At 33.6% G+C, this 21622-nt stretch overlaps 1 protein-coding gene across 1 annotated transcript; it reads left to right on the top strand.

The window, feature by feature from the left end:
• The first annotated feature begins 4624 nt into the window (after positions 1-4624).
• Positions 4625-21127, top strand: LOC126972961 (peroxidase-like). The gene is made up of 12 exons (XM_050820062.1): positions 4625-4780; positions 6880-7028; positions 7717-7881; positions 9983-10170; positions 13152-13356; positions 13997-14194; positions 14842-14986; positions 16221-16371; positions 17765-17932; positions 18641-18839; positions 20362-20467; positions 20982-21127. The coding sequence occupies exons 1-12, from the start codon at positions 4656-4658 to the stop codon at positions 21064-21066; spliced, it is 1884 nt and encodes a 627-aa protein (XP_050676019.1). The 5' UTR covers positions 4625-4655; the 3' UTR covers positions 21067-21127.
• Positions 21128-21622: the final 495 nt, after the last annotated feature.

The following is a 21622-nucleotide window of genomic DNA, read 5'->3' as shown; positions in this document are numbered from 1 at the left end:
TTTTACTGCGTCGCAAACTGATCTGTCACAGAAGATGGCAAATCTCATAATGGCGGCCGATCGGATTGTATTAGTGTAAGTGTGTGCGTGGGGCTATGTATTTACATGTTTACCGGCTTGTTTTTGTGCCTCACTGTTATGTAAGGTGACACGGAGTCCTTATTTTTTTATTAGTCCGTGCTTATAACTAAGACCTTTAATCTGTCATATCCTATAAAGTTATATCAGTTCCATAAATTATTCGGGTATTTCATATTCCGTTTTGATTTTTTAATGGGACTTATCTTCTCTTTTGTATAACTAAAACGATTCTGACAGGATACTCTTTCAAAATAGTTTTTTTTTTATATTTCAACAAGCAACGGAGTCCAGGATAAAATGTTCAAAAATATACATGTTTGAAATTTTCTGAATGATTTTTTGAATCTCATTCGTCATACGTCTGATATATCGAAACTACAGATGTACGACTATCAAACATGTAACAACAAGAATGTAGGCCAACTTATAATAGTAATAATCGACTTATTTTACCTACATCACGTGTATACGATATCGGATGCGCGTATTTACTGCGGGTAATTATAAAACTAAATCGCAGTACATTTCCATTTCTAATTTATTTAACCTCATCATTAATATTACCTAATTTAAAATACAACATGCAAAGCTAATTAGTGTGATTCAAATATAAACTGACGCTTAAAGTGCCTTTTTTGTGAGCAAAATAATAATATGTAAATTAACAGGAATAAGTTTAGATATTTATTATAATTGTTTTATTGCCATACGACTCGATAATGTTTTGAAGCGAAAACCACAATTTAATAGATTAAAACAATAATTAAATATGGCGTGCAATTTAGTGACGAGACAGTTGGTCATTAGGACGCATAGACGCGTATATTTTACAAAGAATCAACTAGGCTTTTGAGATCAAAAGGGTTACTGGAAACCCAAGTCCTGGCAGCCATTTCGGCCAACGGATCAGCTTAGCTTTCCAACATGGAAATGCTGCCTGTATTCTTTGTATACTTCCAGGTTGTGATAGTTTTTAGCACATATAAGTTCAAATTTTTCTAGAGCAATTTTCCAAACCTCCAAGTTTAGTACCCAGTGCGAGCAGGTTAACTTCTGATAAAATCTTTTGAATTTCTCACAAGCATGTTTACGCTTGTGTATTATGTCCTATGGTATATTGCTATGGGGCAACGCTGCTGATATTAATACAATATTTGTGCTGCAGAAGAGGGCTATTCGCGCTATTTATAACCTAGGTCCTAGAGAATCATTGAGAGCAAAATTCAAAAAAATTAACATCTTGACTGTTGCTTCTCAATACATTCTTGATAATGTAATGTATGTTCATAGGCACATAAGTGAATTTGCCAGAAACTGTCATAACCATAATGTTAACACCAGGACACAACACAACACACACACATAACCACACGTTAACACAGACATAAACTGATGATGCCTACTACTCGGCTTAGTCGAGTTAGTAAGTCTTTTGTGGGGCGATGTATATGCTTTTACAACAAGATCCCAGAAAATGTTCAAAACAAAGGTGTTACGTTATTCAAAAGAATTGTTAAAAAACGTTTGTGTGGTAAAGGTTACTATAACATAAATGACTTTCTTAATGATACCACAGATTGGGAATGGAGCGACCGCCCTCAGGCTATTAAATAATAAGTTTAAGATTATGAAAGAAAAAAGCCCGCTGAGTTTGTTGCGCCCATTCTTCTCAGGCCTGAGGCATTCGCTTTGGAATGGGTGGTAGTTTTTTTTTTTGACTTTCAATATGTGATTTTACATCCTATTTTGAATAAAAATATTTGAATTTGAATTTGAAGTGAAGTAAATCATCGTGAAGAAAGCTGAACAGCTTTCCTCACGATTAGAAAATACCGAATGAAAGATGTTGCATATACCTTTATACAATGTTATTAAATATTCTAAATTATAACTAAGCATTGTTTTTTTTAGAATTAAACATTATTATTAAAAGGGCTTTAGATTTCCAGTTACCTACTACATTTGCAGTGGTAAGGATCAGATAAACAAAAATTTTTATTTACAATTATATTACAAATCTAATATACAAACTAAAGGGTAAAGAGTTAAAAGTGAATGTACGTGGGAGTCAAGTGCAGAACCTCTTCATTCCAATCTGGTTCTGAATCATCTTTCTCTCTCTCTCTCTTCTTATTTGCAGATGATGATATTCTTGGCGTCTATTATCTATAATCTATTAAAAACGTAGAAAGTTTTAAGTAACTAAATATCACCAGCGACGGTTCTAAAGATATAGCTAATCGAAGTATTACAAGATGGAAAAAGTGGGCCTATCGGAAGTACCTACTATGTGACTGTAAAATGCCTGTAGATTAAGGTGTTTTGCATTTTTTTTTAATGATAATAAGGGACGAGACGAGCAGGACGTTCAGCTGATGCTAATTGATACGCCCTGCCCATTACAATGCAGTGCCGCTCAGGATTCTTGAAAAACTCAAAAATTCTGAGCGGCACTACGATTGCGCTCGTCACCTTGAGACATTTGTTCAGACTCATTTGCCCAGTAATTTCACTAGCTACGGCGCCCTTCAGACCGAAACACAGTAATGCTTACACATTACTGCTTCACGGTAGAAATAGGCGCCGTTGTGGTACCCATAATCTAGTCGGCATCCTGTGCAAAGGAACCTCCCACTGATGGAACTGGCATTCAGCAACGCTGCGGTACCTAAAATGCCAAAAAGAAAAACTAAAAACTACAAAGATTGGAATGCCGTGATAGCAGGAGTCGCGATATTTAAGGATCTGATTGAAACAAGTCTCCAAAAAATTTTTTTGAAAACATGCAACATAGAAGTTCACTCGAGATACACATATAAAATTATAAGCATTACATCTATGCAGAAAAGCTTTAAATTATTGGCTAACTTGTCTTGCTTATGATGAAGTGGAAGATCTACTGATCAGAATGACATGACAAACACACACATTGTATAGATGGACACAATTAAAGATCCAAATTAGAACCCACATGAACACACTCACTCACACACACACACACAAACACACTCACACACAAACACACACATACACACACACACAATTAATTGTAAATTGTAAGATTTTGTTTTTAATCTTTTCTGTTTATTTTTATTGTTTAGTAAATATAATGTATCCGCTAAGGAAGTTGCGAGATATTCCCAATACAAGTGTCCTAAGACAACTTACTGGGAAGTCTCAATCACTAAAAATGTATATTGTTATATGTTTCAAAGATTATGTTGTTATATGTAATCTTTGAAATAAACGAAATGTATTTATTTATTTAAATAAGCATGCAAATATGATCTTGAATATTGTTCCTCCACTGAATGTGATTTTTAGGAGTTTATATCAAGAGTTTTCAATTTAAAGATAATAATAATAATAACTTTAATAAAACAATGAATTTTGCATCGCTTATAAATAAAATGCTTAACCACCAAGCCCTCAACAAAGATATATCCGAATTAAGTTGTAATGTCTTTGAACTCTTAATTAAGACAGGTATGGTAAACATTTAAATGAATTCAGGTCGTAAAATTAAAAACTACCATCATTTAGAGCGCGTCTGGTTTGATTACAAACCTTTATCTTAACTTATAGCATGTAATTCTGTAAGTAATTAAATTTGAGCTGAAGGTAATAAAAATGATATCGTTTAACTTATATGGGCGTTACTTTTGGCTTGATTCTTATGAAAAAATATGGGTTGCTCTCCAGGAGTTCGGGCAGAAGTGAAAACTAGAACATTAACGTTGTGCATTTTTGAATATTTTGGAATGGTTAGGCAAATATGACGAAACAGTATAACATACTAGCATATAAGTGCTTAAATACAATATTTATTTATATATCGTACACACAAAGAACAATTTATATAACATAAAAAATAACATATCAGAATTATTACAATTATTTAACATTAAAAAGGTTATCTCTCATAAAAATCCTAAATAAACTGTAAAAATATTTCACGGCTGAGATTTCTATCCATCGACCTCGCGGTGTTTCGGCATTGCTATCACAATGATTCAATCGAATTATCATTAAGTTGAAATAGCCGAAATATAATAATTTAGAAATATAAATCTTTCATCCATAATTTCAACGGCTGTCTTACGAATTTTCGATCAGGACACGTGTCCTAACGCTAGCCTAACATTTTATACCCATCCCAAGAAAAGTGCTCAACGCCGCTAATGAAGTATTCACTTCAATAATACAGTTTCTAATTAACTTGCAATAATTGTGATGATTTTACTTTTAAAATGGCAAACACAAGATTGAAACAATAAACCTTTGCGCAAACTAGATAATTAACAAATTTAGGTTTTTTTCTTTTCTATAATTAGAGATGGTGGTATGAAAACAAACAGTTACGAGATCCGGATAAATAACAGTATTAATAATTAAAATAAAATTCAAATAAATTTAAGGCTTCTAAATCAATATTTATGCTAAGTAGCGCTCTATAACAGTTATAACACTACATTAATAGTTGACTGAACTTGAATCGGTTTGTTCATATATAAACCTGATTTAATTTTGGCTGTGATTTTCGCCCGCGCTGCTCGGCGGGTTAAACGTAAACAATGTTTTTGTTATTATTTTTATTTTTCTTGAGTGTTAATGCCTTATCTAATTACCATGAATCTTATACGGGAAAGAGGATATCGGAAGAGGAGTACAAAGAACACGTGAAACAGAACACCTCTTTGTAAGATTTATTTTTTGTATTAGTTTCTATCAGTTTTTTTTTAAATGAAAATAAGGGACGAGACGAGCAGGACGTTCAGCTGATGGTAATTAATATGATTATGCAGTGCAGTGCCGCTCAGGATTCCTAACAAAAAAACAAAAATTCTGAGCGTCACTACAATTATTGCGCTCGTCACCTTAAGACATAATATGTCTCATTTGCCCAATAATTTCACTAGCTACGGCGCCCTTCAGACCGAAACATAGTAATGTTTACACATTAGTGCTTCAAGGCAGAATGTGGATGATGCAGCTACTGTACTCAATAACTTTTGTATTAATTTACATTTACATTTTTGACTTACTCGTGTAAGACATTGACTATTTGACGTTTGAGTGTGTCTGTTGCATCATTTTACATTTTACATATTATATTGTAATTTGAAATGATTTGTAAATCGATGTACTTAAATGTAAATCTTGATATAAAAGAGTGGCAATGAGTTTCTTGCTACTTCTACTCATTCGCTCAACCCTTTACGAAGTAGCGGTAGATTCAATAAGATAAATATATTTATTTTTGACATTCATAAGTGTCATTTCCGTGACCTACGTGAATAAACTGATTTTGATTTGATTTGATTTGAAATAGGCGCCGTTGTGGTATCCATAATCTAGCCGGCATCCTGTGCAAAGGAGCCTCCCATTCAGGATATATATTATTAGTCGTTCTTATATTACACAATATGTATTTAAAAATTTATCGTCATAGGATCTTAATAGCTTTTACAAAACCTAACTGTATGAAGCTGTGAAAGTTTTATTTTCAAATCTTTAACATAAATATTATTTCTAAGCTTTCTGTGTTCGTCTGCTTCTTGTAAAAGTATATTACTTCACTGAGATAATTTTCATAGACCTTCTATTAAAAATTAGACTGTTTTATTATGACGTAGGTAATCATATTTCTAATATAAAATTTAACCATTAATAGATTTTGTTTTTTCTTCTTTAATAAATTTAAAAATGCACTTATAAGTATTCTTAAAAATTTTGCAATTTTATCAGGTTCTAATAGAAATATCTAAAGGAATCAATTATTATTATTAATAGTAATTAAATTAGTAAACAAAATTTATGAATGATGCGGGGTTCGAATCCGCGCCTCTCGGGTTACGTCCTAGCGCTCTTCCACCGAGCTAACCGTTCAACGGCTTATATAATTTGATTAAAAATTTAATTTGTATTATTAATCCCAGAACCTCACTTCTGGCTGGATATCATTTTAAAATAACAAAATTATTTAATTATTATTAAAGTTATATTATAAGTTTACGATACCAGTATATTTTACTTAAACGCTTCAAACATAATTTTCTGTTGGCTAGGAATTAGATCGGCTCCTAGCCATAATATCCACCAAAAGGCTTATGTTAATTTTATAGTTTAAAATATAAATTAAGACAAATAAAAATAAAGCTAAATTTTATGAACGATGAAACTTCGACTTCTCGCGTTCCGTGAGAGTGCTCTTCCAACTGAGCTAACCGTTCGAGTGACGTATCGTTATAAAATCTTGTATGATTTGTTCTACTCTCAGGTTGTAGCTTCATCTACAGGATCTACTTTACAGTTGATAACCTGCTCAACCCCAATATTTGCATATTAGAAGGCTTGAGATGTCTCTCTTGTAAATCTACATAATTTGTTATGTTTTTAAAGTGATAACCCTCACTTCTAGGATTAATACACAAATATAATTTGAAAAACAAAATTTTATGAACGATCCGGAACTCGAACCCACGACTTCTCGCGTTCCGTGCGAATGCTCTTGCAACTGAGATAACCGTTCGTGTGACGTATCGTCATAAAATCTTGTATGCTTTGTTCTACTCTCAGGTTTCGGATACATCTACAGGATCTACTTTACAGTTGATAACCTGCTCAAAACCGACGAGGAGTCGTGGGTTCGTGTCTCGCATCTTCCAAAAATTTTGTTTTCAAATTTTATTTGTGTATTAATCTTAGAAGTGGGGGTTATCACTTTAAAAACAAAACAAATTGTTTATAAATTAAGAATTAAATTAAATCGCGTATCCATATTGTCCGATGTTGCAGCTGGTGTACAAATGAGATTCTTCCCTGTCATCCGTTGGAAGGCAGGCGAGTTGATGGCTCATGTAACAATCTGAAATACTACACGCTGGGCGCTGTCCATACGCCGCAGTACAGGATATTACCTCCAGAATACTCCAGAGATGATAGAGGTACTGACGTAAATTTAAGATCGCATGGTAGATATAAGTGTAGATACAACGACAGAATAGTTAAAATGGAATCGGCCATTTAAGCTCAATCTTTGTTCGTTCCAAATAAGAGATAAAATAAACCTTACTAAGAGGCTGTCAAGGTCCTGTGATTCCTCTGGTGTTGCAAGAGAGTATGAGCGGCGGTGATTACTTATTGTTGTGCATGAACCACTAAGCCGCATATTAGGTCCTGGTACAGTTTTTTAAATGAAAATACGGGACGAGACGAGCAGAACGTTCAGCTGATGGTAATTGATATGCCCTGCCCATTGCAATGCAGTGTCGCTCAGGATTCTTGAAAACCCCAGCATTTTGGAGCGTAAGTCTCATTTGCCCAGTAATTTCACTAGCTACGGCGCCCTAAGACCGACACACAGTAATATTTACCCATATCAATCAGCACACTAAAACAATTGACTGACGAAACGCGAATGTTAGACGTAGCTGTCATGCACATTTAAGTATGCATTAGCCTGGCCTGTTGTCATGCGTTGCCTAACAGCAAGAGGCTCTATCTCAACGTAAAATTTATCTAAGATGCCAGTATATTTTTTGTTACAATATGATCTAGTTGATATTATATAGTCGCCTTTTTCAGCTATGGTCTAGGTGAAAACTAAAAATTTGTTAATTATATTCTTTTAAGGATTTGAACCAAAGTTGACCAAACGGGGGAATGATATGCCACTTCCACGTGCTGTAAGGACTAACGTTCTTCTAGAAGGCCATTTGTCTGATAGAAGGTTTACCCAATTGCTAACCCATTTCCTCGTGCACGTCCCCGGGGACTTTCTCTCCTTGCATGACACTGGTGAGTATTTTTATTTTGTCTGTTCCTCAGATAACGTCTGTTGGGTCAACTAGTATATTATATTTTAAGCATTTAAGCATACATAGAGTCATACAAGTAGTTATAGAGCTCTGTATCATATTTTATAAGGAAAATGGGAAACATCAAACCTAACAATATAAGATTATCTGACTCATTATCGATTCAACATTGTATAGTAGTTAATTAACTGAATTTAATGTTTTGTTACCTCAAATTGTATATTCATTTTAATATAAATTGTAAGGAATACATTTTATAGTTATATATTTTACGGTTAAATTAATTTTATTCAAATAATATAGTGAGGATTTAAAAAACATAAAAACTTTGAGAATAATACCTATATCACTTTATCATTTGTAAATATTTGGATAGTTGATAAACTTAACTAAACGGTACTAATCTTCCTTATTTTATTTCTAATATATAAAATTCTCGTATCATGTGTGTAAACTTTGAACTCCTCCGAAACGGCTTGACCGATTCTCATGAAATTTTGAGTGCATATTGGGTAGGTCTGAGAATCGGACAACATCTATTTTACATCCCCCTAAATGGGAAGGGTGGTCCACACGAGCTTTTTTATTTTTTTTTTTATTTTTTTTTTTAATTTGTTTGATTATGAGTCAGCATTAAATAATACATATAACTTCAAATTTTCACCCATTTAAGATCAACAGTAATTACTTTTGTATCGCGATTTTGATATCGGCAATACAACGTTTGCTGGGTCAGCTAGTAATTATATAATAATTTTAAAAGGAACAAAACATCATATTAAGATATAATCTATCTTGGAATAATGATATTACTTTTTATCCTAACACTTTGCTTATTATTCAGTCGCATTTGCCCCAAATGCTCGTGACTATGTTACAGCATAGTAGACGAAACGTCGTATTGAACAATAAAATTTTCCCAAACGAAGTTGTGATTACCGATCAGAAATATTTGTCATAGTCACTTTATAGATACAAACTCCGGCCGCCACCTATCTAGTATCTACCCAAAGCTGGTATCGTATTATCACAAACAACAATAATTACAAACTAAACATTATCAAAAGTTTAATTTAGTTATTTTCAGAGTTTCCCATGGTATATTGTTATGTACCAGTTTAGCCGATATAAAACCATATCTTTGTGTTGCAGAAGAGGGTTATTCGCTATATTTATAAGCTAGGTCCTAAAGATTAAGAGAAAAATTTAAACAAATAAAAATTAATTAAACTGTTGCCACTCAATATTATTTTCTAGATAATATTATGTATGTTCATAGGCACATAAGGGAATATGCTAGAAACTGTGATAATCGTAATGTAAACACCAGGAAAAAACATAAACTTGTTATGTTTATACTTGTAAAAGTCGAGTTAGCAAGACTTTTGTTAGATGTTAATATATTAGTAAGTTAGTACGTTTAAAACATGATCCACGGAAATGTACAGTGTTAGGAATTAAAAAGAATTGTTCAAAAACGTTTGTGAAATGTCATAAATGGCTTACTTTTGAAGGTTACTATAACAAGAATGACACTAATTTATTTAAACTTTATTTAAAAAAAGCTCGTTGAATTTCTTCTCAGGTCTAACATACTTTTTCAAATAGGTTTTTCAAATAAGGGGGCGTCCATAAATTACGTGAGATGTTTTTTTGAATTTTCTGTCCCTCTCTCCCCCCCTGGTGAGATGTCGTGAGATTTTATTCGACTCCCTCCCCTATCCTCCATGTGATGTGGGTTTCTTACATAAACGTGTTGGATTTGTGTATTGTAAAGATGTAGAACGACGAAGTATGAACCAAATTATTTTCTTTCGAACGAATTAGTGAATGATCTTTATCGTATTACGATTACGCTTAAGATTAAATCTTAAGCATGTACAATCTGGCTTAAATGGACCAAAATAGTATATTTTTTTTTTCAATCAGAAAAAACATTGCGTTTTATTTGCCGAGACCCCCCCTCTCTCCAATATAAGATTAGATGAGATTTGACTCGACCCCCTCCACCCCTTAAACATCTCACGTAATTTATGGACGCGCCCTAAGTGATTTGAAATTAATCGGTGTTAATTTGACAGTGAATTATGTTCAGTGGAAGCCTTATTGCTGCACTGAGAAAGGAAAACAGGACAACATGTGCATTCCTATCAAAGTCCCTGATGAAGATCCTGTTCATCGCTTCTCTGGTATACGCTGCTTTAATCTGACCAGACCGGAATCATTCCAGTCTGCTCGATGCAAACCTAACAATACTTTACCTGAAAGAGTAAGTATTATAAGAGGCCTAAGTAGATTTAACTTCCTTATTGTTTTTGGAGTTGAAATTTGACGCTATACTGCGCAATTTTAAAATGTATTTTTAGTATTTTCTATGCAAAAAAAACCACTAAAATCATATAATTTTAGGTTTCGCAATGCATGTGGTTCGAGTAAGAGAGACAAACTTATGCAACGTCTTTAGAGCGACATGTCTTTCTCACACCGAGGACCACAGACAAATTTATTTCGTTCATTCTTCATAAGCTATCCAAACGCCATACAGAAAAGGCACTTCATGGTACGAATTTTAACCTCTCAAATATGCCCTACGATCAGGTAGGTCATCAACTTTTAGCAGATCAGTTTGGGTACCGAAACTGAATCGCTAAAATTCATACCATGAAGTGCCATGAAGAATGAACGAAATAAGATTGTCTGGGGTCCGCGGTGTGAGAAAGAGATGACGCTCTACAGTCGTTGCATAAGTTTGTCTCTCTTACTCGAACCATATGCGTTGCGTTTCGAAACCTGAAATGATATGATTTTAGCGGTTTTTTTGCGCAGAAAATACTAAAAAAACGTTTTAAAATTGCGCTTTATAGCGTAAAATTAAAAACCACTAAACCCTTTTTTGTACTTATTAAATAATAGTAATATAAATAAATAAACTTCTTTGAATTACAAATTAAATGTTTGCTTAGGTGTTTTCGTAAAAATGACGAGTTATGAACGCACCTCCATTGATTTTTTATTTGACAGGAGCACAGAGTACATTTTTTTTAGTTCGTTGTTGCGAACAGGCTGTAGCCCGGGCCCTTACTGCCTCGTCTTTAGTGTTTTCATTTATGGTATTTATTTTCAGTATTTTGTTTTACAAAAAAGTCAAATAAAGTATTTTCATCTCATCTTTCATCAATAAAATTTTCCATTTTGTTGTTTGCTTTCACTATTTTTTAAAAGTTATTAACAACACAATTCACTTTCCTCTAAGGAAGTAAAAACTTTTTTCTAATCAGTTACTTTGACACATAAGCTATCCAGTTCAGGTTGAAATATTACCTCATGGTACGAATGAATGAACGAACTAAATCAGTTTGCGATTCAATTGACATCATTGCGATTTAATCAGTTGATTTGACGTCAAGCTAAATTGGATAGCTCTAATCACGTCGTAGTACGAAATAGCAAAGCAGTACATTTTAGGTTCTCAATTGAATCGCAATAAGAGTTCATGGTAGGCCCGCTAGTATCATACGTACTTTACCTGTCATTTATATAAAGGGTATTTATCTATTACTATATATCTATACTAATATTATAAAGCTGCAGTGTTTGTTTGTTTGTTTGTTTGAACGCGCTAGTCTCTGGTACTACTGGTCCGATTTGAAAGATTCTTTCAGTGTTGGGTAGTCCATTTATCGAGGAAGGCTATAGGCTATGTTTTTTTTTCAAAATTAGGGATCCGTAATAAAATTTCTATTTTGTAACACAAGGTGTAAAATCGAAAACCTATTTTTGCGTGCGCTGCAAAAACTATTGACAATAGAACAAAATGATGTTCAGGCTATAATATAGGCTATATTTTATTACTTATAAAACTATCGCGTGAATTATACTTTATATGGCAAAACAACGTTTGCCGGGTCAGCTAGTACAAAATAAATGAATCATATAATATTAATTTTATTTTCAAATTTTATTCAAATAATATAATAAAAATTATCGCGTTGGATAGTTTAGCTGAACTGTTGGACAAAATAACTGTCAGCGCTTGAGAATTACATATTTCAAGTACATAACTCGCCAAGCATTTTTTAAATGTAAATAAATGTAGCGAATAAGTAAATTAAGTTATTAAGTATCTATATATAGCTATTATACTTTTAAATTCATTATTACTTAATCATTTAACTCGAATTACCTTGCATGCTTCCTGTAATTTATTAAAACTAGTTTATAAAGAATATACATACTTGCAAGAATAAGTTCGAAATAGAACTGTTTTTTAATTTATACGAGCCCAATGATATATTTTTTTCACTTTTTAACTTATTCATGTAAATAATTATAATATTGACACACTCTTACACAAATTATCTTGTCCCAAACTAGGCATAGCCTGTACTATGGGTACAAGACAACGATATATTTAATACAATATACTTACATAAACATACATATAAACATCCACGACTCGGAAACAAACATCCATATTCATCATATAAATGATTGCACCTTCCGGGATTCGAACCCGGGACGTCTAGCTTAGTAGTCAGGGTCACTAACCATTCGGCTGTATCGGTCGTCAAATCAAATGATATTTGAACATTTCTGATGCATCATTTTACATACATTGATAGTTAAAATAATTTTAAAAACGATAAGGCTGTAAATGATGATTTAAATGTCTGACATTGAGTTTTCTTGCCACTTCTTCTGTTTAAAGCTCAACAATACTTAAGTGGTCGTGAATATATCTTTTGCAATTCATACGTAAATATTAGTTATTTAATATGAGCAAACAGTGTTTTTTCAATTTTATTTTTACTGAGGTGTGCGCTGCAGAGATTTAGGTTTTTTATATAATATGTGAAAGTTTTGGTACCATGCCCTGGTACTGTTATAATTTATTTATCAATCACTTCTTATTTCTTAATAGACTTTAACTATACCAGTGGGAGGCTCCTTTACACAGGATGCAGGCTAGATTATGGGTGCCACAACGGTACCTATTTCTGCCGTGAAGCAGTAACGTGTATTATTGTGTTTCGGTCTGAAGGGCGCCGTAGCTAGTTAAAGTACTGGGCAAATGAGACTCAACATATATTATTTATATCACAAGGTGACGAGCGCCGCGAGCAATTGTAGTGCTGCTCAGAATTTTTGGGCTTCTCAAGAATCCTGAGCGGCACTGCATTATAATGGGCAAGGTACCATCAGCTGAACCTCATGCTCGTCTCATGAAAAAAAAACTTTTAACTCTTTTAGATTGTAACATCCACACCAGCCTTAGATTTGTCCAATATCTACGGAAACAACATGAAGCTATTGAATGAGAAGGGAAGACTCTTCAAAGGTGGTTTGCTGAAGTTTGAAATGGTTAACGGTGCTGTCTGGCCACCGAGCATCAAAGGGCCAGCTAACTTGTGTTATGGTAACCATCCTCCGATGGAGACACGATGCCATGATACCCGTAAGTAGTTGGTGCTGAAGAAGGCACCGAGTTCATTAAATTAGGAGTGCAAAAAAAGAATGCTGGGAGAGTTTCTTGCGCCGCTTCTTCTCTCACAGAGCGCCATTTGTTTCCGAAGCGGTAGTAGTGTCTAGTATATTAGAAATGACATCAAAAATAATTCTAAAGGAAACAATTATGAGGAAATAAATGCCTTTTATGCCTTTTATTAATTGGCCGTAATTCCAGAAAAACGTTCCAAACCAAAATCATGTCGAAATTGAGTTAAGAACACAAAACTGGTCACGTGATTCATATTAACGGACTGATAAAAATGGCAGCCCTACTGTCCCCCTTTAAATAACATCATGACTTAGCAGCCCAACCCACATGTATGGAATACACAAATATTTATTAAACATTAAACACGAATTCCTTAAAATGTGATGTTTGTGGCTTGGAATGTTTTTAAGGAACTACGTCCAATTATAAATAGTAATAAACTAAAACATATTATAAGGCCATAGAAGTAACTTAATTAATTACGCTATTGATATGTGTGTTTCTGTATGTGTGCGTTTGGTATTTATGTGTTCTTATATACACTTAAGTACAAAAATACTTTACATTTAATTAATAGACATATAATTTAATATTTCAGCCGAAAGCGGAGCGAATAGTGTACTTGGTTCAAATTTGTTTTCAATATGGACTTGGCGATACCACAACGTTATCGCCAATGCTCTGGCAGCGATCAATCCTTGCTGGAATGATGAGAGACTGTTCTATACGAGCAGGGAGATCAATATAGCTGTGACCTACCAAATATTTCTTTATGAAGCTCTTGCGCTATTAATGGGTATGATTATCAATATTATCTTTGTTTTAACACGTATTTTGGATTATATTTCTACATAGATCTGGTCAGCGTGGCAGGCGGAGAATGATATGATGGGTCATTTGATAGGAATAAAAATGTTTCTTTCTTTTTTAATGAAAATAAGGGAAGCGACAAGCAGGACGTTCAGCTGATGGTAATTGATACGCCCTGACTATTACAATGCAATGCCGCTCAAGATTATTGAAAAACCCAAAAATTCTGGGCGACACTACAAATGCGCTCGTCACAGTGAGACATAAGATGATAAGTCTCATTAGCTACGACGCCCTTCACACCGGAACACAGTAATGCTTACACATTACTGCTTCACGGTTGCACACACCGTTGTGGCCGGCATCCGGTGGAAAAGGAGCCTCCCAAAAAGAACTGTACCACTCTTATCAATATGAACTCCACATTTCTCAGAGGCGTCAGATTGATACGATGGGCATGAACCAGAGACCTTTTGTACTTCTTACATCCAGACTTGCAAGTAGAGGAAAATTTTTGTTGGATTGTCTGTATCTCTCACAAAGCATTACTCTATGATTAATTAAGGTACTATTCCAATAATTTCACTAAACATTTCCCTTAAATGTATATAATTCTAATTTCTATTTCTGCAGGTCAACATAATCTAATCAATGCGGGTGTACTGTCTCCTGGCTTAGGATTTAGAGATATTTACGACGATAATCTCGCTCCTCAAGTATCAATGGAGTTTCCTTTTGTTTTGAGGTGGTTCCATACTTTACAGGAGGGTATTTTAAGGTAAATTTATCATTGATTTAGTTGAATGTTCTTAACTCTGCAATACATAAGTTTTATTATTGGTGCGAAATTCTTGGAATGTTTTCGATGGTAATTGATCAAAGTAATCATAGGAGCGTCGCCAGCCTTTAAAATATATGAATCGACACAAGAGGAGGTTCTTTCTAAAGTATATTTAGGTACGTCCAGGAAGGTTTTTTAAAATCGCACTATGGAGTATTTGGCAAGGATGATATTTTAGAGTTGTATTGAAGATATTTTAGTTTTTAATGTAAGTTGCAATCTTCAGAAGTCAGCAGCAGAAATCATTCCAAAAAACTCTTCGGAACACTCCCCGTGATTAATGGTAGAATAAAATGATAAAGTGATGTACTGAACCCATTGAGAATTCGAGCAGCGTTACTGCAGGTAGTGAAATAGTTTACAAGAGTAGTGCTAAGAGCATAAGTGTCTGTTGCATCAGCATTATGTAGTTTGTTAACCGACTTCAAAAAGTAGGAGGTTCTCAATTCGATCGGTATTTTTTTTATGTTTGTACACTGATAACGCTGTGATATATGATCCGATTTACACGATTCTTCTTTAGTTTGATGCGGAATGTTTGTAAATGACAGGTCCCATAATAATTTGTTATAATTTGGCCCATTTTTTTTCATTTCTTATGAATATTTTTGTTTTCTTGGATGATATAATTATTGTTGGTGTACGGCTTTTTTTAGGAATTTCTTAGGTTGAATTCATTTAGGTTGATATATTATTACTAGCCGTTCCCGCCCGCTTGGAAGGAACGTTGGAATTAAAAAAATAAGTAGCCATAAACCATCTTGGATAAATTTCGCATCGAATGGTGCTAGTTTTATGTCGATACAATCAGTGGTTTAGGCTTGAAAGAGCCTACAACTATATATATATGTAAATATAGTGATAACCCGTGTCCCGATAAGTGGGTTTTAGGCTACCTGTCATTCAAAGATAACCAACGTTCGTCACAATCGAATCTTAGACTTAAACCCTATCAATAGGTAGTATTTTATTTATATTTAAGGTATGTTTGTATAAGTTATTTTTTTAGTTTTCAATTGTTGAATTTGTTTTTTTTAAACGTAGTTTTTTATAATGTTAAGTATTTCGTGAACTGGTTTCAGACATTTCTACATGAATGTTAACAGTGGGGAACTCATTTTAATTCAGTATATTTCTAGTTTATTTAAGTCAAATTTCAATAATTTTCCAGGCTTTACGATGAGAAGGGATATCACTTAAGAGACGACAGAATAACTAACATGACATTACGAACTGGCTATCTTGTGGATAACCTCCCCTACGTCACTCAAGGCGCTTTTAGACAGCCTTCTGCCAAATTGGATTACGCAATTGATTCTGACGTGAGTAATATCTTACTGCAAATTATTTAAGATCCACTTACGGTGGTTTTCAATAACGTATCTCTAGTTACGGATACACTGCTGTCACCGTTTAATGATAAAATCGTTTTTATCCATAGTTATGTCCAATATAGTTATAATCACATCCTTTATGTCAATGTAAGTAAGCGTAAAAGGATAGATTTGTCTACCTCTAGTTAGTCAAACTAAGGGTGAACAGGTTATTAAAAACGGCCGTTAGACTAGAATGGTATGAATAAGCCACATGGTGTTTTATTAAATACTTACTAAAATGTCATAAAACATTATCTGGGTTCGTTGGAGGTTGTTGGTGAATTGTTATTTGTTAACCATATTTAAGGCGGCAGGTAAAGAAGTGTAAGTTGCTGCATGATCTGGTGATTAATGCATAATTCTTCCCTTTATGATGGAGACGATGGGTTCTCGGGGTCCGGTATCACAAACCCTCATTAAAGAGTTGTCCAAACGGCCAATGATTTGGCACTCAATAAATTTGGATATTCATAGAGGCCTTATGGCACTATATCAGTGGAATACTTTTACAGTGGAATTTTAGTGATTTTTACCATTTATTATTAATATTGAAGTTATTAGTTTGTTTTAATTTAAGTTAGTTTATCTTTAAATTTTTAGATTTAAGTTTGAATTTTTTGGGTTCAGTATCAGAAAAAGAAAAACGGAACCCATATAGATTCTATATTAATACTTTATTGTTCGAACATCCGTACGTCTGTCTTTCTGTTATGACCCTTTATCCTGTTTCGAGTTCAAGTATCGAGTTGAAATTAGGTCTTTGTGCAAGGAACGGCGGTCCAACTTTAAATAATTTTTATGCAGTTTGAGAATTGATTAGATTATTAAGAAGAATGAACCAAAAAAAAAACGTTTTCCCTTTTTAATAAGTATAGGTACGTAACTAATTGTATGTACGGAACCCTCGGTGAGCGAGTCTGACTTTCACTTGGCCAGTTTATTTTTGTTATCAATTGAAAATTCATCACAAATGCCTTTATTTCAAAAGCTGGTTGGTAACTTATCGTGGACTGGTGTAGAATAACTTATACCAAGCTTGTCCGTTGAACCGTGCAGTATTTTACTTCATTCTCTTTTTGTCTGTCTGTATAAATGTTAGATTTGATGCGTAGAAGTAACATTTTTATTATTATTATAGCTAACCCGATGTTTTAAGACCTATCCAGATCTAACTTTCAGGGGGACTGCAATGTAACTTTAACGAAAAATTTAATATTAAAACAAAGTTACAATTACACACGTCTTAATCCTTTAAAAACGGTTTTATTTAAATGTGTAACAATCGGGTTAAACAAACAATCTTCCAAATCTGTATATAAATTGTATTAAAACATTACAGATGGCTCAAACAGTGCTTACCCACCACCAAAGAGCCTCAGATGTATTCACAAGCGATCTCACCAAGAACCGTTACTTCTTCTTCCCGTCATACGTGAAGTATCGGGAGTTTTGCTTCCACAACAAATACAGAAGGTTTGAAGATCTTGTAGACGCTATCGATCCTGAGGTGAGGTTTTATATTGTTAAAAATTAATCTATGTTAATGATAAGATCTAAATATTTCTTATACAAATTTTGAATCAGTTAAAATCATAAACTTACCGCATATTTAATAGATAGATATGTCTAATATTCTTTGACTACCAAGACGTTATCTTTATTTTTTTGTTCGTTTGTTTAAAAAGATTTCAGTAAGATTACTTTTAGGTTGTATTAGAAGAAAATGGAGCCACAAAATCGTCTCCAAAAGCTATTGTTATTAATGCATCCATTTATTGTCTTGATACAATACATATTGAAGAGTGTTACAATACAAAGTAGAATACAAAAATGAACTACTATCAAAATAGCATTTTTTTTTAATTTTCTCCACAAATAAGCAAAAATCAAAAGGTTAAAAATTGATAAAAAGCTTTTCTTTATTTCTTATTGCTTGTTTTTTATTTTTAAACGGATCAGGGAGACAAATTACATTTTGGTCGATTTATGATAAGTGATCACTTCCACCCACGCTGTGTTGTAACACCAGAGGAATCACAGGAGCATTGCTAGAATGTCCAGGAAGTCTATTTCAATATATTTTTTTTATATAAGAGGAGGCAAACGGGCAACAGGCGCGCGAGGCAAGACATTTCTTGAAAAACGCGCTTTTGTGGAACACCAGACGTCAACGTTATGCGGGTTGTATTAATTATAGTAATATTATTTGTTACAGAGAATAGAATTATTGAGAGAAAAATACACAGATGTAGAGGACATTGATCTCATTGTCGGACTTTGGTTGGAGAGGCCGATATCTGGCGGCTACGTACCCCCGACATTGTACTGTATATCTGTGGTGCAGCTGGTGAGAACTATTGCTTCTGACAGGCATTGGTACGAACGACCAAACAGACCTAATGCTTTCAGTTTTGGTAAGTAGTATTTTATAGTATTTAGGTAATATAATATGTATGCATAACAGACAAGACTGTCTTCAAAGTATGCTTCGTTAACGATTTATTATTTTACTAAAGTAAAGTCTGGTCGCCCGCAACCCGTCCCACCGCCGGCAACCGGACCGCACCATAGTATCGCGGACTCGGTTAAACGTCATCGTCATAACTATTCAATTATTTATAACTATAAATTGAATTTTTTCCTTAAAAATCTCACTTCTGGGATAAATTAAATTAAATTAAGAATCAATTTGAATGTAAACAAAATTACAAACAAAAAATTGTTAGAATTGAAAGAGCCACTTCTCAAGTCAATATCCTAATATTATGCAATATTGGGGTTGAGCAAGTTATCAATACGGACTAGTAAAGACTCCGCGCCGTGATATTAGCAAGTGAAGCACCTTTATGCTAGTGTGTGTGCGTTTACGGGGTATACCAGATACACAATATTTTCTCCCTTAAATAAATATATATCCACAAATACTTTTATAGTATTGTTTTTACACTTTTTCCCAACGCATGGCGGCATTTTTAAAATATTTTATTGCTTCGCAAACTGATCTGTCGCACACGATGGCAAATCTCATAATGGCGGCCGATCGGCTTGTATTAGTGTAAGTGTATACGTGGGTCTATGTATTTACACGTTTACTGGCATGTTTTGGTGCCTCACTGTTATGTAAGGTGACACGGAGTCCTTCTTATTTTACTCGTCCGTGGTTATCAAACGTAAAGTAGTTCCTGAACAAGACACAACAAGATTTATAAACCATACGACACTCTAACGATTGGCTCAGTGGAAGAGCGCTTGGACGAAACCCGAGAGGTCAAGGTTCGAGTCTCGCATCGTTCATAAATTTTGTTAACAAATTTAATGTTTCATTATATTAAAAAAAATATCTTCACGCCAGTTCAATAGATCCTACCCGAAGCTTCAAAATCCTACAATGTTTTGATCCGGGTTTCAAAAAAGTCTCTTAAAGATTTCATGCAAAGTTAAAGGTTTGTTTTAATATGAAGAGATAATTTGGCATTGGTGAATTCTAACCTCATGCAAAGAAGACATCAAAATTTCTCTATGTTTTGTTTATTACATTGCACTTATAATATTTTTACAGGTTGTTTCTGGATCTAATAAGAATTTTTTTTTGGTTTTATACTTTCATTCGAATAAAACAAATATAATATGTACCACCAGTGTATTACCATGGAACTCTCTTTTGTACTTTACTTTACTTACTTACTTTCTGCCGTGAAGCAGTTATGTGTAAGCATTATTGTATTTCAGTCTACAAGGCGCCGTAGCTTGTGAAATTACTGGGCAAATGAGACTTAATATCTTATGTCTCGAGATGACGAGCGCTATTGTATTGCCGCTCAGACATCTTGTGTTTGGTATCAAATACCATGTGAAAGTAATGCTGGTCTCATCCCTTACTTAAATATACCAAGTATATAAAAACATGTACATGCTCAGAGTTTGTTTCATTTTCAGAACAACTGCTAGAAATCAGGAAATCCACAATAGCAAGTTTCATGTGCACGGTGGGTGATTCAGTAACTGAAATCCAACCCCAAGCGTTCCTGAGGGCTGGCCCGGGGTATGTTCAATTTTTGTTCTTATATTTTTGTTTTGTTGTACAAATGAGCTTGTGATAAGTAATGAGCTTTTACTATGTATATTAGAGTTATATCTTGTAGACGACAGATACTTTATGTACCTGTTAGAAGCATACGACATTTTGGCAGTTTTTATAATGAAATATCGTCAAAATATTTAAGATTCAGGATTCACGTAGTTAGTCGATCTTTTTAACGTTGTATTTCCCAAAAGGATTAGTTGTGTTTTGTATAGCGTGCAGAATGATTAATAAAAAATATAACTTACACAAAATCTAGAAATTAAATATAAATATTATAAAATAGTTCTTATTTTTATTTACATACCCTTAAAGAAAATACTAAATATCACTTTAATAAATTCCTCAATAACGGAACTAGGAAAGATGATTAAATAAAGTTTCATATTATTCAGTTTAACAGTTTCGTAAAAACATTTATCAGGTATATGAATATTTTGTTTAACATTAATTTAATCGCTTCAATTTGTTTCAGGAATGAAATACAAAGTTGTGATCATATAGACAGGCTTAATATCAATGCGTGGTATGACCACACATGCAGTCGGAAACCTCACTAGAATATTATAATATAGTCTAAACTATATTTGTGATTTTAATAAACTATTTATACTTTAATAACTTTTGTTTCATTCATGTAGACATTCAGCGAATCACCTAAACATTTTTCTAAAATACCATTTCATTTTATTGATATTATTGAACTAACTAAGTTCTGTGTATGTGTTCACACTAGACGAACATATTATTTACAACCACCATGGATCATAGAACAATACAACGTTCTAGGTAAGAGGGTGACATAATATCAAACCATCGACATTTCATTTCTCGCTACCTCTGAGAATGATATTTAGAAATTCCTCCATTTTTTAGATTCAAGCACAATATTATGGTGTTTAATAAACCGCGACGACTTCAAAATACCAATAGACATGACGTAAGATAAAAGACTAATAGACCTAAGATCTAATATCACGAATAACGAGAGTTGCGAAGAATGTTCCTGAGAAAGAAATAAAGAGAAGGAATGCCAAGATGAGGTAAGTTGTAGAGAAGATTGGAAAAATCACCGGATAATTCAAAATACACAGGTTTGGTTAATGCAGTGTTTAT

The sequence above is a fragment of the Leptidea sinapis genome, chromosome 28 (genome assembly GCF_905404315.1).
Source record: "Leptidea sinapis chromosome 28, ilLepSina1.1, whole genome shotgun sequence".
Lineage (NCBI taxonomy): Eukaryota > Metazoa > Arthropoda > Insecta > Lepidoptera > Pieridae > Leptidea > Leptidea sinapis.
This window is presented reverse-complemented; position numbering and strand designations above follow the sequence as displayed.

Excerpts from the sequence above, each read along its gene's own strand:
- LOC126972961 (XM_050820062.1), top strand. The coding sequence starts at position 4,656 with ATGTTTTTGTTATTATTTTTATTTTTCTTGAGTGTTAATGCCTTATCT. Across the intron at positions 14,987-16,220 it reads TTACAGGAGGGTATTTTAAG|GCTTTACGATGAGAAGGGAT; the intron begins GTAAATTTATCA and ends ATAATTTTCCAG. Across the intron at positions 20,468-20,981 it reads TTCCTGAGGGCTGGCCCGGG|GAATGAAATACAAAGTTGTG; the intron begins GTATGTTCAATT and ends AATTTGTTTCAG.